The sequence below is a fragment of the Paramormyrops kingsleyae genome, chromosome 20 (assembly GCF_048594095.1).
Source record: "Paramormyrops kingsleyae isolate MSU_618 chromosome 20, PKINGS_0.4, whole genome shotgun sequence".
Classification (NCBI taxonomy): domain Eukaryota; kingdom Metazoa; phylum Chordata; class Actinopteri; order Osteoglossiformes; family Mormyridae; genus Paramormyrops; species Paramormyrops kingsleyae.
In genome coordinates, this window is record NC_132816.1 from 7,118,607 (window position 1) to 7,139,240 (window position 20,634).

At 46.8% G+C, this 20,634-nt stretch overlaps 1 protein-coding gene across 1 annotated transcript; it reads right to left on the bottom strand.

Moving 5' to 3' along the window:
- Nucleotides 1–1,363: 1,363 nt before the first annotated feature.
- On the bottom strand, nt 1,364–20,472 carry commd1 (copper metabolism (Murr1) domain containing 1). Its single transcript, XM_023825117.2, has 3 exons — nt 20,248–20,472; nt 19,146–19,433; nt 1,364–2,438 (listed from the first exon to the last, which is right to left on the bottom strand). The coding sequence occupies exons 1-3, from the start codon at nt 20,419–20,421 to the stop codon at nt 2,331–2,333; spliced, it is 570 nt and encodes a 189-aa protein (XP_023680885.1). The 5' UTR covers nt 20,422–20,472; the 3' UTR covers nt 1,364–2,330.
- Nucleotides 20,473–20,634: the final 162 nt, after the last annotated feature.

The following is a 20,634-nucleotide window of genomic DNA, read 5'->3' on the forward strand; positions in this document are numbered from 1 at the left end:
CCTCCAAGTCCGAGACCATGGTTCTCAGCCGGAAACGGGTGGTTTGCCCTCTTCGGGTTGGGGAAGACGTACTGCCTCAAGTGGAGGAGTTTAAGTATCTCGGGGTCTTGTTCACGAGTGAGGGTAGGCGAGATCGGGAGCTGGATAGACGGATCGGAGCGGCGTCTGCAGTTCTGCAGGAGCTTAACCGGTCCGTCGTGGCTAAGAAAGAACTGAGCCAAAAAGCCAAGCTCTCGATCTATTGGTCCATCTTTGTCCCTACCCTCACCTATGGTCATGAGCTATGGGTAATGACCGAAAGAACGAGATCGCGAATACAAGCGGCCGAAATGAGGTTTCTCCGCAGGGTGTCTGGGCTCTCCCTTAGGGATAGGGTGAGAAGTTCGGATATCCGGGAGGGCCTCAGAGTAGAACCGCTGCTTCTTCACGTCGAAAGGAGCCAGTTGAGGTGGTTTGGACATCTGGTGCGGATGCCTCCTGGGCGGCTACCCGGAGAGGTTTTCCGTGCCTGTCCTACAGGGAGGAGGCCCCGAGGCAGGCCCAGGACTCGCTGGAGGGATTATATCTCTCGGCTGGCCTGGGAACGCCTCGGTGTCCCCCCCGAGGAGCTGGTGGGGTTAGCTGGGGAGAGGGAGGTCTGGGTGCCTCTAGTGAAGCTGCTACCCCCGCGACCCGAACCCCGGACAAGCGGCAGATGATGGATGGATGGATAGTGGAGATGAGTGGTACCCGGTGGGGTCTTCTGCTGTTGTAGCCCATCTGCCTCAAGGTTGTGCGTGTTGTGGCTTCACAAATGCTTTGCTGCATACCTCGGTTGTAACGAGTGGTTATTTCAGTCAAAGTTGCTCTTCTATCAGCTTGAATCAGTCGGCCCATTCTCCTCTGACCTCTAGCAACAACAAGGCATTTTCGCCCACAGGACTGCCGCATACTGGATGTTTTTCCCTTTGCACACCAGTCTTTGTAAACCCTAGAAATGGTTGTGCGTGAAAATCCCAGTAACTGAGCAGATTGTGAAATACTCAGACCGGCCCGTCTGGCACCAACAACCATGCCACGCTCAAAATTGCTTAAATCACCTTTCTTTCCCATTCTGACATTCAGTTTGGAGTTCAGAAGATTGTCTTGACCAGGACCACACCCCTAAATGCACTGAAGCAACTGCCATGTGATTGGTTGATTAGATAATTGCATTAATGAGAAATTGAACAGGTGTTCCTAATAATCCTTTAGGTGAGTGTATATACCATTATGCAATCTATTAACATTACCGGTTAGATGGGAGGTGTTGCTTTGAGGTAATTTGCATTGACAGCATGTGTTGTATGGTCTGTCTGTCAGAGATGAGATCACACAAATGCAGTGCGGTGACTATTTTTAAAAGCAGTTCAATGACTCAACCAGCACAGTAGTTATTTATACAAAAGCTAAAATAGTACTCCACTACAATGGAAGTCAAAAAATGTGACCTATAATCATACAGACTTATATGAGGTTACATACCACACAAAAATATGTTCACAGGAAGATCCAGGCAGGGATTGATGATTTTTAGGGTACATCCCTCCCAACCCCCAACTAAAAGAATTGAGAAAGAACATTAAGGGAGGATGTTACTGGGCGGTGAAGCTGTGCTTACTGGGAGAGACAGGCTTCACGGAGCAGAGAGGGGCGGAACAGAGCACACTTCAAAGGCCAAGTCCAGCTAACAGTAAGATGAAGGGGAACAGGTCGGTGACCTTCCCCGGGCGAGTGGACACGGAAACACAGCGTCCCTGACATATCACCTGCAGGACGCAACCAGAGCTGCCCCCACCCCACCCCACCCCACCCACAAACGCACCTGCTGCTACAGAAAGCCAGCAGTGAGCCACCCCCGCCTGCATACTGCTGTCATGTGTTAGTGAAGCCAGTACTTCACGTTCCAGTAGCATGATTACAAACATGTTGGGATTTCTACTTTACCGTATCTATAAGCAGAGGACATTTCAGGTCCAGAAAGTAAAAATCCAAACCAGGATTTTGTTTCAACCAACCATTTGAGTACTCCATGACCGTGACTCTTTATACTCAACTGGTTGGTTGAAACAAAATCCTGGTTTGGATATTTACTTTCTGGACCTGAAATGTCCACCTCTGTCTATAAGGGAAAGGAAGTGTAGGAGCAGGAGGAACCCAACCCACTCGCTCTCCGACGCATCTTTTGAGGACAAAACAAGCCTGTCTTCACAGGCGGGACCCCCTCAGCCACGCAGCGTCTGCCCAGCCTCAGCTGGAGGGCTTAGGGACTTGTTCGTTCGGCCCGGAGCCCAGCTAAGCACTTTTGTGCTTCAGCTGTGGTGCACAATGTGGTCGATGCTCTCCTGGATCTCAGTCATCTTCTTCAGCACCTGGTTCACCTTGACCTCATCAAACTCCATGCACACGAATTCGGAATCCTGGACAAAAAGATAGAGGGATGGGGGGCGGGGTCACATGTTTACATGCCTTGTGATTATCACCATCATGATGGTATTTATAGCACTTCAGAACCATGAAACTGCAATGCATGACTCAAAAATGGCCGAATGTTTAATGTAGTTAGGAAGCTGGTCGCGGCAGCCAGGTGACTTGATGTCTGCGTTTGTGAAGCTGGGAGGGCGGTGGCCCACAGGGCGGGGCCATGGCACAGGACCCCACCCACAGGGCGGGGCCATGGCGCAGGACCCCACCCACAGGACCGCCCCCATGTGCCGAGTTAATGACCCGCCTCCAGAAAGAATGCGAGCGACCATGGGCTGAGAAAGCTGGATGGACGAAGTCGGCCAACGGATTCGTATGTGGGACAGTCGTACTCTATTTTATCGTCTACTGACACCGAGCTGGAGAGCTTCTGGCACCGTTTGTCTGTTTTCTGATTTGAAAGAAAAAAAAAAAAGAAAAAAAAGCGTCCCTGCTGAAATCCTTGCAAGGACACTCTCCGCCATCTCTGGGGCTGTCTATAAATAGGGGGGGGGGGGGGGGGGGGCAGCATTTGGAGGGAGTCAGGCAGAAGGAAACGTCCAGCGGCTCGAAACAGAGAGAACCCCCCCCCCCCCATGGACTACTTAAGCTGCTCCCTCCCGCCTTCCCGTTCGCCTCCAGTGCACGGCATCCCAGCTGGGTGCACACTGCACGCAACCGGCGGTGCCCATGGCAACGTTAATCAGGTCCACTGGGATGGCAGCTTCCTGTGTTTATATCTGCATCACAGCCGCCTTGCTTAGAATACCATGTTTTATTTTGCCATTTTTACAAGCACAGTAACTGAGGCACAGTAAATTTTCACACAGGCAGGTGAGAGCTGAAGGTCAGAGCACAGGGTCGGCTGTTTATCAAACACCCCAGGGGCAGTTTTGAGGTTAATGGCCTTGCTCAAGGGCCCAACAGTGATATGATTACACTACCAGTAATGGGCACAGATTCCTAACCTGTAGAGCCAACATACCAACATGATATTTGGGCATCAGCCCCAGTGCAGGATGGAACTGAAACTTTCTTGTTTATAATCACACTTTTTTTCAGCTCGCCTGAACACGAGCAGCTGCTATTTTGACAGTCACGACGGTGCCTTGGCAAACAATAGGCGAGGGAGATTATGGAACGTTTGGGTACTGCTGCACGTAAATCTGAAAGGAAATGGAGCGAAGGAATGTTGATTCTGAATAATACCAGTGCTTTGTACAACTCCATGGAAACAGTAGCGCCTGTCCGAGCTGGCAAAGGCCGGTATGAGCGCCCTCCCAATCGCAGAAAGCGATGTTTGGCCCTGAGACGACCACGTACCACACCACCGACACGGTTAGGGTGGAGAGTCCTGTGTTTGTTACAGCCCGGAATGGTCACTGATCCCAATTCAGATCATGGGTGACAGTGACCTCATTCCCCTTTCTTCTCCACACATACATCTGTAACATCACTTTAACTCAGAAAAGCATTCAAAATAAAGTGTTCTCTTTATAAATCACACTCTACTTGGAATTGTGCGCAGGTGGCTCAACCTCATATTACACCATCTACAAGCCCACGTTCAGCCATAAATGGTCAATGCAAAACACCACATGAATACTGATGCACACAAATTAAGCCCGATAAACGTTTACTTATGGCAACCAACTGGAAGTTTAAGAAAGACTTTTATAAAAGAAAAACCATTTTGTTTGGGGGTCTAAAGCAATGGCAGTGACAAAGGAAGGTGCAGCAAGTGGAAGCAAACAGGACGGTTCAGGAGATAAAAAAAAATCCATTACACAGCATTACGCACCCGTGTAACCGCAGTATTTATATGTTTCCAGCAATCAGACTGTTTGCTTCACAATCTCAAATGATCGTGATAATCCAGTGATGTCCGTCACTAGTATGTTCACATTTCAACAGCTGCAGTGCAGAAATCGCTGATGAAATAAGTGCAGTTTGATGTAAGATTTAATTTGAGTCAGCGTATATATTTTAATACTGACAAGTCCTCATGGAATAATTATGGCTCACTATCACAAATAAAAAGCAGATGTATGTGTCATGTGTGCTATGAAGTGAAATTAAATATGAGTTATGACAAGCGCAGGACATCATTATATGTGTAATGATACCACTCACATTTTTTCCCTACAATCTGGCTTCAATCCACCATCTCCACCTGGGTCGCCAATTGTCTGTAGAACATTCGTACGCGTGAATCGGAGTCTCCGTACAGATACGCACATTCTGCCGTCAAGTTTGTTTCTATAGATCGCAATGTTTGCATGGGACGTGGCGTACGCCTCTTTCAGGGCCCATTTTGTGCATACACAACAGTTAAAAAAAAAAAAAAAAAAAACCTCTGGTGTCCTGAGGCCCCCGGCCAGAGGTGTCTAACTTAATGCCTGCTTGGGCAAACAGCTTCTTTCCTACTAGACTCAGTAACAATCACTCCAGCCTAGGACTCCCAGTGACAGTTCGATTCCACCTCATCTTTGGAACTACAGCCAGACGAACATTCTGAATGGGTGTCAGCGTGGTCTCAGTCTTCACAGTATCGGAATTTACAGCTTCTTCCTCTGGAAACCCCACTGCTCACTGTGAGACCCCAAGCCACATCCCCGCCTGCGATGAGTCACTCCTCACACGGCACATTAACGCCTTCAGATTCACAAGTCACACCTCTGACATCCCTGAAAACATAATTGATTTAAATAGTTTCATTTTAAACACAAGTTAAAGTTTACATCTCGTCTAAAGCCACGTACATGCTACCGTACACCAGCCGGAGAGGCCAGCTGTACACAGACAATGCGTGTTGACTTATGGGGTCGATGTTGCAACCTGAGGAGAGGGACCTTTGTGGCCCCGGACATTGTACTCGCCAATAAGGAGGGATAATAGCAGGAAACGAAAGAGAAGCAGCACATGTGGCTGCCAGGTCAGTCTGCAGTGAAGCAAAACAGCAGCACTGCTTCATTATTTTGGGACAATCATTTAAATATGGGAGGGAGGGAGGTGATTAACTCTGCATAAGATGATCGTTCTGTAACTCGACCCTATGAGCTATAAATAAGGGTAAGACCTTCCCTGTAGTCGATGTGAAACACCGCCGTGGAAAAGCGACACTTTGCTCTGACGCGACCTCCTGCGGGGGAGGGATTTTCTCCATTTTGGAAGTCTCACGTTGGCCACCTTTGCACGGCAGCGGTTGCTAGGCATCTTGAATTGTGAACACTGAGGGGGGGGGGGGATGGGGGGACTTGCCAGAATACCAAGATCCACGCTGACTGTGGAAAGGGTACAGATCAGCAACTCCAAAACAAATGGTGGTCTACAGGGTCCAGAACACCTGAAAAATTAATCACTGGAACGAGGAGATGCGGGAGTGTGTGACAGGTGACGAGAGGTTGGCCCATTTATCCATTTTCATAATGATTTGAATACAGGGCGGCGGCCATTCGCTGACGGTGGCCGTATCTCCTGACACCTGTTGCCTGGTCATGGCGTGTGACCAGCCCACTGTTGCTCTTTTGCCAACTTCTGCCACATCAGACGGTGACACCTACACAGAAAACAAATGGGAGGGGGGTGTGGCTTCGTTTGGCTGGGGCTTTGGAAGTAAGATTCTTTGGCTCACACGTGTTTAACCTTCAGCGTGACCTTTAGAGCAATGCATAATGCAGACGGCAGCTCTTTCTAAGTCTGCGCTGATGCCACCTGCATTGTTTACGGCAAGTCATACCATTTACATATTTATGCATTTTTACGCACCGGTTCTGAAATTTAGGGCTCAGCTTCGCTCGTTCCATTAGCACATTAAAAGCGTCAGAACTTACTTCAAAGTAGGTACCTCTGGGACGGAGAGGACCGGGGAAATTTCACTGGGCAGCCTCCTAATATTAGCTTCTTCTCTAAGGAAAATCTCCCCTGTCTTATTTTGTCAGGCAGCAACAGAATCTTGTTCCCTTCCCTGGCTTCTGATGAAGGGGAATCCCTTACAGGTGGGTGGCAGGGATTGGCAGTGCCCTCTGAGTACCCCGGGGACCACTGGCGTGCCAGAGCCCAGCCCCCCGGTCCGTAGGGAGAGAGACGGAGCCACAGGCGCCGGTCGCCCGCAGCCCGGTGTTCCCTCCCCTCTCATCCGGGCTGCCGGAGGACAGCTTTCCGCCGGGTGCCCGGCAAAGATAGGGATGACATTGGATATCTCCACTGCCCTTCACACGCGCAGTGAAGCTGCAATGCACTGCCTACGGACAGAGCCCCAGTCTGTGCTCACTGCTCAGCGTGGATTTCCCTGACCTACTTAGAGGAAGGAGAATGTAAACTACTGACAAACATGCAAAAACCCACAACCAGTGAATTACTTTCCAAACAGAATGAAATATTTACACGATATTTACACATCTATTGAGAATCTGTACAATTTTTTATAATGGACTGAGAGTCTGCTGAAGAGCACTTTATCCATGGTTTAAAAATTCAATTTTAAAAACGCGTACGTTCCGGTTTAGGTTTCTGGAAAAACTCAGATCACTCATCAGAAATTGCGCACGGAGAGACGCTTCATCACGGACTCTGACGCACGAGGTCAGCAGAGTACAGAAGCCGCCCGCGGTCTGGTTAGCGGAGATCCACGCTTCTCAACCCCATCTTGTTTACTAGTCCTACACACCTCTTTTTGCCAAGAGAGATCCACATCCCTCTCACTTCACAGATCTCACCGCACGTTCACTCTCTCCGACTATCCATCCACTTCCAGAAAACACATCTCCATGCCAGACTGATGCGGAGTCCAGCCAAGAAGGTATGACTCACTACTAATGTCCCCTCTTTCACGATCAAGCATTTTACTGCACCTTTTGCTTAGCATAACGGAGCATATGACAAATAAAACTTGAACTGATTGGTTCAGAGACTCACACAGGCACAGGGTAATACACCCAGACCGCTCACCCTCAGGAGACGACACGCAGACTGCAGCGGCACGGAAACATGCGCACCCCATGCTGCCCTATCTGGGCCTCTCGCATTCATAAACGTTACTTCACTTACATTCCTTCCATGAGCAGCTAGTGCTATCCCTTCCCTGCTAAAGAATGAACTACGACATGATCGGAATCTCCAAGAGTAGGAGCAGCAAGTCTCAAAGTCAGGCACTAGTAACACTGAATTGCCCTCTGGGCAGTGATTAACCAAATATTTCCTTATCTTATCACCCAAGAAATACGCAGTAAATGCATTAGCGTGGACCAGGTGCTGAGCGTTAGCTGGGCGAGTGCATCCTCTCCCTGGGGGTACGGGATGGATTCCCCCGTCCCCAAGACGCTACAGGGATCTCCAGGCACATGAAAATGCACGCAATCATACTTGAAAGTGTAACAGCTCAAATGATGTATAGTTAAAGGATGGATAATGTAAATAAAAAGCAGGACTCACAAAGTTTCTAATTCCCTGGAAGCCCTTTGGGCAGGAACTCTTCACAGTCTGGTAACATGAAATTAATTTTCTCTAGCCCAAATAAAAAAAAGACTATTTGTTAATGTACATATTTGAGAAAACAGAAAATATTTAACAAGCACAAACTGCAACAATCAAACAAATATTCTTTCAGACCTATCAATGCACAGAAATTTTAATTCGATCATAAACCATAAAACTATAACATTAACATTACGTTACACAGCAACGTAACTGCGTAACATTACCATTACATGACAGATACAATAATGATAATATATAACCAGGCTGAGCGATATGACCAAAATCTCATATCAAGATATAGGTAATTTCATATCCCATTAACGATACCTGTCACGATATACCTCATTATCTGTAAATTCAATTAATAAGTACAGGTACCCGTCAACTTAAAACAGTAGCTGCTCAACTTCAGTCATACTTGGAGATACACAACATAATGGATAGATTCCAGTCAGGCTCCTGTTGGGGGGACAGTTCAATGTCCATTAACTGCACTCCATCATCAGTGTCACCAGTCAAATATGGAGTACCACAGGGATCAGTTCTTGGTCCTATGTTGTTCTCTCTCTATATGGTGCCATTATGTAACATAATGAGAAAACATGTTAATTATCACTACTATGCCGACAACACCCAAATATACATTTCAGTTCCACTTAATAGCTCATCTATTGTCACTATCTAATAGCTTTAATGAAGTTATGGATGAGTGAAATCCGTCACTAAATGTGTAGAATACAGAGGTTCTGTTTTTTTGGAATGCAAGTCCGCAGATAAGTCTACTATAATCTCCGCATTTCTCTGACAACAGCCTGTAACTTAGGCGTCACCTAAAATACAAGCCTCTCATTCAAATCGCATGCGGATTCCTGCAGCTACGTAACATTTCCGAACCGCAACATGGTTCCTTACTATTAAAGAGAGAGAGAGACTATTACATGCTTTAGTTAGACTATTGTAATGCTCCATTATCTGAGAGTACAAACTGCATAATAAACACCTTGCAGCGTATTCAAAATGCAGCAACTCAAATTGTCACCAAGAGCAGGAAGTTTGAACACAAACCCTGCTCTTAGTTCCCTGTACTGGCTTCCTGTTAGGTTAGAAGTTATCCTACTTACATATAAGGCACTTAATGTTCTAGCATCTTGCTGCCTAACAGAAATACTTCAAGTTTACAAGTCACATCATCCACTCAGACCACAGAACAGAGGCTTCCTGGTCATTCCACATACAAATAAAGTAACAATTGGCAGTAAAGCCAACTGCTACAGGGCTCCTATCTTGTGGAACAGTTTGCCAGCTCATGTTCGGGATGCTGAATCGGTTTCAGTCTTTAAAGTTTAGCTTACCTGCAACTTAAATACACTAACTATGAGTGCTGGTGTGGCTGCACATGCCGTTTTTATCTACTGTGCTCGTCCATGAATGTGTCTATGCATGTTCTGACCACTCATGCTCTCTGCCTTCCGTTCCACATGTCCATCTGAGCTGGAGACCTGGTTCAGTGCCACTGAAGGGTGACATTGTTCAACTTAGGAACTGTAACATTGTGAGTACAGCCCTCAATCTACACAGGCCGGCATGGAGTACTGATTAGGTGATGGACTTTGACCTTAACCACAGTTTACACCTTGCTTTTAGCAAGCAAGCCCACTCTTCCTTTTTCTATAACACTAGCATGTCCACATGTCCAGGGATGGTTGGGCAGCCAGCTGACCTTGGACCCTAGAAAGTTTTTTCCTCCCCCTTTCTGGGGGGGGAGGGGGGGGTTTGCTTCCTCTTCTCTATTGTCATCTGCCTTGCTTTCATTTTTTTGTCTTCCCTTTTTACCGTTTTGAATTATTCTGTATAAATGATGCAGGAATGTATCACAACACACCCATGTAAAGCACCTTGGGGCGACTCTGTTGTGAAAGGCGCTTTGCAAAAATAAACTGAAATGGAAAAAAGGCAATTAACAATATTCTCATAAATGACAGCACAATTGCTTTCAACCATTTTGCTTTCAATCTGTATGCGTCACATTCAGTATTATCGTTTTTTTCCCTTATATCGTCTGATTTATATAATATTATTTTGTGTCACCGTATGCAGTGTATTGAATATGACTGGTGTGATAATAATTAATAATACTACTAAATAATACTAAAACAAGTAATAATACTTGTTTGCTTTAACATGCTCAGAGTACTCTACTTCAATGATTGACAATGCACCAAGATGGCGGCGCGAGGGCATTTGAGCAATAAACAAACCCTCTTAGGCTTTAAGCGTACACTTCATAGTGAACAAACTATCATCAAGATCACAGGTGTCAAACTCCAGTCCTGCACATTTTTGGGTTTCCCCTCATTTAACACACCTGATTCAACTCCTTGTGCTGATTACCACACAGCTCTTGAGCTGAATCATTTGTTGTGGAACAGGGAAAGAACTAAGCTATACAGGACTCCGGCCCTCCAGGACTGGAGTTCGACACCCCTGATCAATATCAACAACTCATTCAATCAGTAATCAAAGTTTGTCCTCCAAACAGCAAGTCAAAAGAGCAGAAAAGGCAATAAAAAAGGAGAAAATATAATTTCACTTTTGCAATAATTTCTGATCGTTTTCAGGCAGGGTGTTCTTACACTGGTAGCCCGACGCGAAAACTCGATTGTCCCAGGACATATGGACTAGCAATTTTGCAAGCCCTGAAAATGTTTTAAAAAGCATTTTAGTAGGCAAGCGTTTGACCACAATGCGGCAGCTGAAAACGACCTTGTGATGCATGTTACCAAATGGCTTTTTTTTATTCCACAGCCAATACTGGAAATTAGCGTGATAATGAAGCTGCTAAGCATTACTGCAAACAACAAAGGGAGCTTTAGATTGGACCTGGATGATCATCGAGGTGGAATTTAATTTGATGACGTATTCCCATTACTGTGACCTTAGGGTACAAGAACACACACATCTATTTGATCCTGGCAGATCATGTGCTTTACATGCAACATGACATCATGTCAAGCTTGTCACTCAAAGCAGAAAACTCATGCTCCCAACCTTCCTCTGAATCATCTCTGGCCTTGAAGAAACAAGTTATTCTTCTAATCAAACATCTTAGCCTTCCTTCAAAGGCTGAGTGACCTGACACAGAACCAAGTATAACTTTGGTCTCTCATTTGTCTGTTTTTCTGGTTAAAAATCTAGTCATTTCTATATATCCATGAGGCTCACAGATAATAATGTTATTACCAATGAGGGAAACCTGCTCTGAGCTCCGTGGAGATCACAGGCTGGTGGCTGTAGGCCTCCAGGCAAATGGGCGCTCTGCTGAAAATGCTGGTGGTGCTCGGAAAGTGTACGATAGTCAGCTAAGCAGCCAAATGTAAACACGGGCCTACAGAAAGACACACACAGCTCTGAAGGTGCGAAAACGCAGATAGCTACCCCAGGACCACTGTAGCAGGGATCCTAAATGGGCCTGTTACCGTGGCTACAGGAAGCTTCAGGTCACCAGAGAAATTCATGTGACCATTTTACTGACGTCGTCTCTGGCTCCACTCCAGAATCCCCCTAACGCACTGACGTGGGGTGGGGTCTGGTGCCCGGGATGGCGGTAGCATGGGATTCACGTCGTTCTCAGGCCCATCAAACCGTGCAGCGACCTTCAGTGCAGTCGAGGACATGGTCATACTTAATGATATCACTCTCATTAGGACAGAATCGCCTCACCAAAGCATGAATGCGATTACTCACAACTGCTTTGTATTTTTTGACCTTGAGCAGACCTAAACCATGCCAGGGAAATGAGTCCCACATGATAAGGGAGCTGGCAGGACGGAGAACACAGGCCTGTAGGCTTCATTCAGCATCTGCTGGCTGGGGACACAGTGGAGGGTGACTCATCTGGCCATGTGACCCCCTCCCCCACTTGTGCTCAGCTGACCACCGAGTTCTACTGGCTACAATTTTGCTGATATAAAGTGCATTTTTAGGCCACAGTATCCCTCTAAGAGGACTGAACTCGATGAGGCTGCCTGCTCATGCTTTAGGTCGACATCTGTGGCCAGTTCAGAGCTACCGGTGGGCTTCCCCTGAAACAGGCTTTTGTCCACAGCGGCCCCCACCTAAAGCCCTCTCACCCACAGCTTCAGCTAGCCGAAAGAGCTTCCTCCCCGAAGTTACCGTCAATCACTCCTCCCTCAAAGTCAAAGACATCTATTCTTCGCACCATGCTATCCAGGTTATTAGGTAAGTGGGACACCTTTTTTGGGATATTATCCGCATAATTAACTGCAGAACCACACCTGTGCAGATGCACCCATTCTAATTCGTTTTGTATCCGTCATTTACTCCAGCGTTTCCTTTTCTTGGTAACTCTGGAAATTGCATAACCACAATCATCCAGTCATATTTGCCTGTGTATTCAAATTCTTCCATTTTAAAAACATACCACGGAAACTTGAATTAGCGCAATTCATTAGTAATATGCAAACCCCTAACCATAAGTAACTTTACAAATTTGAAATCCTCTTTCTTCATACAAAAGTTATGAGGAACCGAGAAAGACCCACTACCACTGCATACGTTTACTTATTTGAATACATATTTTGCTGCCTTGAATCATGACATTTCAGAGAAATAATGCACGTTATACAACATAAGCAATGTTTCGGAAAACGGCCCAATTCAGTTGCTCTTATTGAGAAGCCCCTACTCCGCTTTCAGGATATCCGACACGTTGGTTACAGTGCTGCGGGTCGGTAGGTGTTGACATAAACACAGGTAGCTTTTCAGCACATAGCCATCAGACCATCGGTAACGTGCCCCCCCCCCCGCGCCCCTTTTCCAGCGCGATCACGGTGACACGCTTTTGCACCCCCCACCTGCTCAGGCTCTTAGCTGTGGCAACAGGCTGTGTTTGTGTGCAGCTGGTAGCGCCAATCAGTACGTTATACTATTAACGTTGCCACATAGCTAAATGGGGGGAGGGGGGGCACTGCATCATCTTGGGGGGGGGGGGGTATATCAACAAAAATTCTCTTCTGTGTTATACTTGCCAAACATCTGGCCCACGAACTTCTACAAATTCTCCACAAACCCAGTTTGTGACCGGGTCATCGAATGTTGATGGCAGCCTGGGACTATTGGGGGCAACTTCGCTGGCGCGGCATTTTATAAACAGCAACAGTAAGTAACAGACTGCCCCGCAGCGCGCCCGTGTGCCGGCTGATTAAAAGTAGTATGGTTACGGCGAGGTGAGATGGGCCACACTGATAGCCACCCGCACAAGAACAGAAAGTTTAGCACCAGACTCCAGTTTGCCGTTAAGTCTGACACAGAGCAGGAAATGTACGTGGATGAGAATCATGGGAAATAAGGAGGACAGGAGCGGTGAAGGATTAGCAGCTAAATGCTGAGAGGCACCCGTCTCGATTCCCTTTTTTAGTAATCTGACATCAAACATGATAACTGAGACACACAGAGGGATGTTTAAACTAGACTGCAGTAAAAGCAGGGAAAACACAAACCAGACCTGAAAAAAAGCAGAGAGGCTGGATGGGCGCCAACTTCTCATACACTACGTACACACCGCCAGCTGGACGGCCACCCTACCTCACTCCAAACCTTACAGTTAAGGGAGTCCCACAAAGGGTTTAATAGTGTCATACGATTAACAAGCAAGGGGATTCCCAAGAGTCCAAACTAGTTACAACGCATTCATCTATCTTCAACATGGTTTATCCAGCACAGGGGTCTGAGAGACCCAAAGACTCCCTCAGGAAGCCAGACGCGCGGCTGTATTTGGAATGACCGTGTCGTGCATCGTCGCTGGTTTACAGTACATGCAGAAGACAGGAAGGGGAGTGCCGCACTGGATGAACCACTCTAGGCCAAAAAGGAACCAGACCTTAATCATCGAGGTGAACTGAGAACCACAGCGACCGAACCGTGACCACTGCGTGCAGCGTTTAGGCGCACTTCTCACGAGGAGTCACTAGGGCCTGCTTAAGAAACTAGAACATTTCCTAATAACTGACAGCCGCGCATGCCTGTGCACTTAACGGACCAGCCAGTAACCGGCAATAGTTATAATTTCGCTAATGATTATTTTAATTTACAGGACACTAAATATAAACATCTATACTAAAAACGTAACACCATGCCAAAGTACACGGTTGCTCCAGATCGTCGTTTTCTATCAGTGTATCAACTCACTGCTTTGTCCTTCGGTCTGATAAAGATCCACTTCTCTGGAGCGTTTCATTCATAGCAAGGCAGCACTTACTGGAAAATTAACCGGCACGATAATTTTGTGTGCGTGAGGGTGGTGCCTCAACTTGGCCCCAAAGAAAAACAGGAAATATACAGTCCCTGCTACAGCAAGAGAAGACTCAACTTAACTCAAACAGCTTCAGATTTCTGCAGATGTATAAACGAATGACATTTGCATGGTTAAATGTCGCCTGCTTTCAGCCTACGCACTGCTAATGTATAAAAAGATGACATCTGGATCAATGTGTCATGATATCATCTACATTAAGAGTATCTGCTAGGCAATGAGAGCGCGCCAAGGGCAGTGGTCAGCATTTCCATCTCCGAGGGAGTGCAAGTCCGAAACAGACAACAATGCTAACCCTTCTCAATCCACGCTTCAACAAACATGAAGCCCACCCACTCTTGAAACCCCCCAACAGCTTAATCACTGCTCAGGTGAAACTGACTACCCTCCGAGCCTCCCCTCCCCTCACCTCCCCCAGCTCTATCACCTCACTGTCATTCTCTGCTCAAACCATCAAGCTGCAGCTCTGTGGCGTTTGATCCATCCTGACCCTAGAGAAGCAGACCGTGTGGTTAAACCCAAGTGTATTTTTCACCCACAGGAAATGACTTCCTTCTCATTTCCTAGCGGTTTACACTAGAACAGTACAGGAACCCACATTTAAACTGTTTACACTTTGCTAGCTTAATTTCACATGCATTCGTCTGCCCAGTCGAACTGCTGCTTTAAGCATGTCCCAGCTTGTAATATTCCTTATTAGGATAGCAGAGAGACAGGAGAATCGTAACCTTGTGATGTTTATACACGCGGAAGCCGCCTAGAGAGGAAGAGGATCCTGACACAGCCCTGATCTTGGCAGAGTCGCTGCGGATCACGTGTGACACGGAAGCCTTTAGGAGAGAGAGGGGCTCAGCCGCTGAGGAAGGAGGAGCCGTTTCACGGCCGTGAACGTTTACACGCCATGTCATACGCACGCGTCGCGGCTGAGAGCCACAGCGACAAGCTCTGCGAGGAAGGGGTGCCCGACCCATACAAAGGGGCCGTATTTCAAAGATCAAAGGCTGTGAATAAAATTCAAAGCAATGAACTATTACACGTTAGACGGTAGTCAAGACAATATAGTAGCGTAATAGCTAATCCAACACCTATGTTAATGTCATGCAGCTATCAGCACCATTACATTTACAATATATTTATTCGCTACATTTCCCAAAGCAACAATTGCCTTTTAAGGACGCTGCTCAGAGAGAAAATCACCCTGACGACTTCAGGATCTGAACCGGCGACCTTCTGATGTCAGACACAGCACCCCAACCTGCAGAGCCACATGTGGCCCCGTGCTAGATACCAGAAGAGGGGTAGGTCAGGATTTACAGCTTACGCGAGGAGCCACCTTAGTCACAAGATCTCGGCGTGCCTATCCCCGGAGCGCTGAGTACAGAGTGGGACGGGAAGGCGAGGCACGCAACAGCAGAGCCAGCACGGAGAAGTGGAAAATTAAACGTGAGGGAGAGACAGAGGGGAAGAGTTCTTCTCTCATCCAAGCACCGAAGGGCTTTTCTAGGCTAGGTGCAGGAGAGGCCACAATAGAGGGCACAATGTCTATTGTCAGCTATAGTGAAACTTTAATGACATGAGGTTAAATCTACCATCCATTTCACATGGGGGGGGGGGGGGTGAGAGAAACACAGCCTAGACGGAAGATGATCACAGAGTGTTCCTTCTGTGTCACCTTGCAGGGAAGACCACATCAAAAATGCAGAACAGTTCTTGCAAAGACTTCTCAAAGGACAATGGGGGAGGGGGGGGGTGTCCATTAATATGCCCGCACTTAAAATTAAACAACCACCCATCTTTCATCTAGGCAGCGGCATCTCCATCCGCTTTCGAAAGTTGCTTTCTGGGGCTCTCTTACAAGGAAACCAGTTTTGAGAAATAATTCAGTGAGGACGAGCGGGACTGGGCCGCCGCACACGAAGCACGCAGACGCCGCGAGGGAACTGTAACGAGGCGTCTCCCGCGGCTTCCTCGCACGCAGCCGGCAGCACGGCAGCAGGACGGACAAACACAAGCCACAGGCAAATCAAACACGCAGCGTGCTAATCCTCTCCTGAAGCTCCGCCTCCATCAGGGGTCCTTCGCTGGCCAATCACAGCAAACATGAGCGCCTCCATTAAAGCTGAGTGGCAGCTGAACAAATATGACTAAGGCAACAAACCACCCGCCCATTTTATTTTTTTTAACTGCCTGAAAACATACTGTAGTGTACAGTGTACACGGGCCTCCAGATTGTACACTGTTCAGCAGTGTGATTAATCTCTGGTATTTGTGTCACTTAGCAACACCATGTGTACAGATAACTAGCAACAGACAATTAAGTGTGAATTAAACAGATTAATCAATGAATCATTCATTTAGCTTGGTAATGGGTTTTCAGGAAGCTATGTTAGACACAGAATGGGACACATGCCACCTAGTGGCACCTGTCAGTATTTAACAAACACCGATTAAAATACCCAGTTACTGATCACAGCATAACCAAAAACAACTAGTTGAGCAGCGTGAACTAATACTACAAGTTATTAATGACCAATGCTGAGGGCCCTACAATACAGGACAGGCACAACACAACATCACCTTCACTTAGCACATGCTTTTATCCAAAGTGGCATATAAATGAGAGCGCGGGGGACAGTGAGAGCGCGCGGGGGACAGTGAGAGCGCGCGGGGGCCAGTGAGAGCGCGCGGGGGCCAGTGAGAGCGCGCGGGGGCCAGTGAGAGCGCGCGGGGGCCAGTGAGAGCGCGCGGGGGCCAGTGAGAGCGCGGGGGACAGTGAGAGCGCGGGGGACAGTGAGAGCGCGGGGACAGACAGTCCCCGGTGAAATTCGGATTAAGCAACTCACTCAAAAGTCCAATAATTAAATTAACCTTAACCTACCAAATCATACCAAAGTACAAGTAAAACCTAAAATACCACTAACATATAGTAAAAGCAGGAATGATGAGAAATACACCGCCTCTATAAAGCAGAAATGATGTTTGTACAGTGTAGTTTCACTTACCGAAATCAATACAGTCATGCGTTGCTTAACGATAGGGACATGTTCTGAGAAATGTGTCATTAGGTGGTTTCACCACTGTGAGAACAGCAAAGTGTGTTTACACAAACCTAGCTGGTAATGCCTACAACATACCTATGCTAAATGACGATAAAAAGTGCATCACGTTAAATACATAAACCAGTAACACAATCATATCATATCAAGTATTATGTATATAATAGCATGTGCTATACTTCTATACGCTCGGCAGTGCGGCAGGTTTGTTCACACCAGCATTACAGCAAACGTGAGTAATGCATTACGCTATGAAGGTATGAAAATTATAGCGTATGTTTCAGCTCTATTATATCCATAGGAGATCACCACATGTGGTCCATTATTGGCCAAATTGTCGTTAGGCAATGCATGACTATGTCTATAACTGGCTTGCTGATAAACACAAAATGCTATTTTCACTCCTGTTTTCGTAAAAAGAAAACCTTCAGATTTTTTTTTGGTTAGGGAAAACAGGTGTTAATGTAGGTCTTTTGTAAAAGTGCAAATGGCATAAAGCGAACTTTTGTAAATCGGCGGTCACCTGTATAGGGTAAGACTTCAATATTACACCATACGACTACATCAAATGTGTTCAAGACTGGTATTACCAGGCCTCTGATTAGAGATAACTGACTGTACCCTGACTAGCAGTGGGTCACAAACCATCAGTTACCATCTGGTTTAACACATTGGGAACCCGAGGAATCACCAGTATGGGGTTAAACCAGGATGGGGTAATCCCACCTGTGGCGGGGTTCGACCTTACTCCTTACAGCCGCACTGTTATTGCAGGTGAGGTCCTGTGCTTATGAGAAGTTAGAGAGGCGATGATGCGCAGAGTCAGGACAGCCACAAGCCAACTACAGCCTGGGGGCCAGCGCCAGCAAAACGTCCATGACATCAGGAAAGACGAGTCAGCCAGTGAGCATTCGAGTCAGCCAGTGAGCATTCGAGTCAGCCAGTGAGCATTCGAGTCAGCCAGTGAGCATTCGAGTCAGCCAGTGAGCATTCGAGTCAGCCAGTGAGCATTCGAGTCAGCCAGTGAGCATTCGAGTCAGCCAGTGAGCATTCACCGACAGGAAAGATGCTGCCTGAAAGTCTCCTGCGATTGGAGGACAGCTCCTTTCCAAAAATGGTGTGTGTGCCAGAGGTGTGCAGACCGCAAACACCAACCAGGGCTTTTCATCTCACAATAAAACAAAATACCTTTTTGCTTGTTTTAAGGTACAGATTACCTTTAAAGACAGATTTTTTTTTACCTGCTAGGTTTGCATACATGCTCAAACTTTTTTCACAGCAGTAAGGCATGAATCAACATTTATATAGCACTTTTCAAGACGCCCAAAGCATTTTACAGAACCAGTGGGGAGCCACTTCAACCGCCCCCACTGTGCAGCCCCCACCTGTATAATGTAATGGCAGCCATTCTGCACCAGTACTCTCACCACACAGTAGCAAATGTGGTGAAGGGGCCGGAAAGAATTCACTAATTAGATATTGGGGATGATTAGGAGGCCAGATCTGAAAAGGGCACAGTGGGCAATTCTGGCCAGGACATTGGGGTACCACCCCTACACTTTTGAATGATGCCCAGAGATCTCTTATGACCTCACAGAGTCAGGACCTCGGTTTTATGTCTCCTCTGAAGGACGGTACCATTTTTAAGCACAATGTCCCCATCACTGCACTGGGATCTACACAGACCATAGGATGGGGTAATACTTCTAATTTTAGCATACAATTTGATCGATCTTTTACGACTGAATGTTCATCTAGCGTGAAAAGCATATATGATGGCAGACCAGCATCAGCCGTACCTCCCCAGCCCTGCCAAGCTCGAGCTCCACCAAGGCAACAGGGCTGCTGACAGGCTGCCCTCTGCTGGTGGAGGTCTGCAGGTCCACCCTCCAGCTCATGCCCCGAAGAGTGGGCTCCCAGCGACTCTGCCCCAGGAGGCTCTCCCTTATCCGGCTCCGCTGGTTCTTCCAAAACTTGGACAGGGCGGCTGCCTGCTCCGCACTCACTGCCCCGCCGCCCTGCTTCCTAGTCTGGGCTGTCAGGAAGGCCTCCAGTTGGGCTTGATCCATATCAGCTGTGGCAATGGACTGAGGCAAAGGGAAACAGCAGCATAGAAACAGCACCATGAGGAACAAACCAGGTGACAGCTACTCATTTTTCTGCACACTACAATTACCAAATAAATAATTAAAATTCCATCTACTTCCAGATGTTGTTTATCAATATGCTTACCAATAAATAGGACATAAAGGTTATCATCAGGTGTCTACCAACTTTCATTATTACTAATTTATCGTTGCAGAGTATGTGAGACGTAAGTACATGGTTGCTCATACATCTATTAAAACACGTAACTATACAGTACATCTCTTTATGTTAATCATTTAGAGCAATTGGGAATGAAAAGACAAGTTGTACTGGCGTCGTGGGGGGGTGCTGGCTGACTGACCTTTAAATTGACGGAAATGCAATAAGCTGTACTGAGACAGCTACCCACCCTGTTAGAAAATCTGCCCAGAAGATCACGAAACACAACATTTAAAATATCTGATCATTTAAACATAGCAGTTCGTACTTTAAAATGGAAGGAAGGAAAACACCCTGAAACGGCCATACTTAAGGCTGACGATAACTTGATTTTACGAAACAATTTAAACGACAGCTGACAGCCACTTCGTAACAAATGTTACGATAAGTAAAGCACCATCACAAAGTGCATGGTGCAAAGCTTTAAGACAACTGAAATTACCGATGAACATCGGCTAGTTCTGCAGCTTCTCAGGACCCAATTCGCTAATGTGAACAACTTAGGCTAGTCTACACGACCAGGCAAAGATGTTGATTTGACCATTATGAATATTAGCAATGAGCACTGTCACTGAAAGCAGGCTCTTCGGCTACCTTTAAGAGACCCTTCATCTTCTCATGCAAAGTATGAAACTCTTCTTGTGACAGATCTGAATAAAGCTCATTCTTCAGAAGTTCTTCTGTAATCTCCAGATTATTATAATATGCTTTTTGAGCTATTCCGTTTAGTAAACCGCTGAGCGACTTAAGATTGTCGACATCCGCCATTCTGTCTTGCGCGAGCTTCGGCCTCCGGTCACGTTACTCGGATCACGTGACCACTCTATCACGGAAGGTGGCTTTTCATTCTACAACTGGGCTCGGGCGCCACCTTGTGTCAGAATTGTGTAGTTGGTCTCAGAATGGTCTTCCGCCTGTGTCTCGAGGTCTGCCATTGGCATGTTCCCTTAAGGCAATCTGAGAAGGAAACACAGAACACGA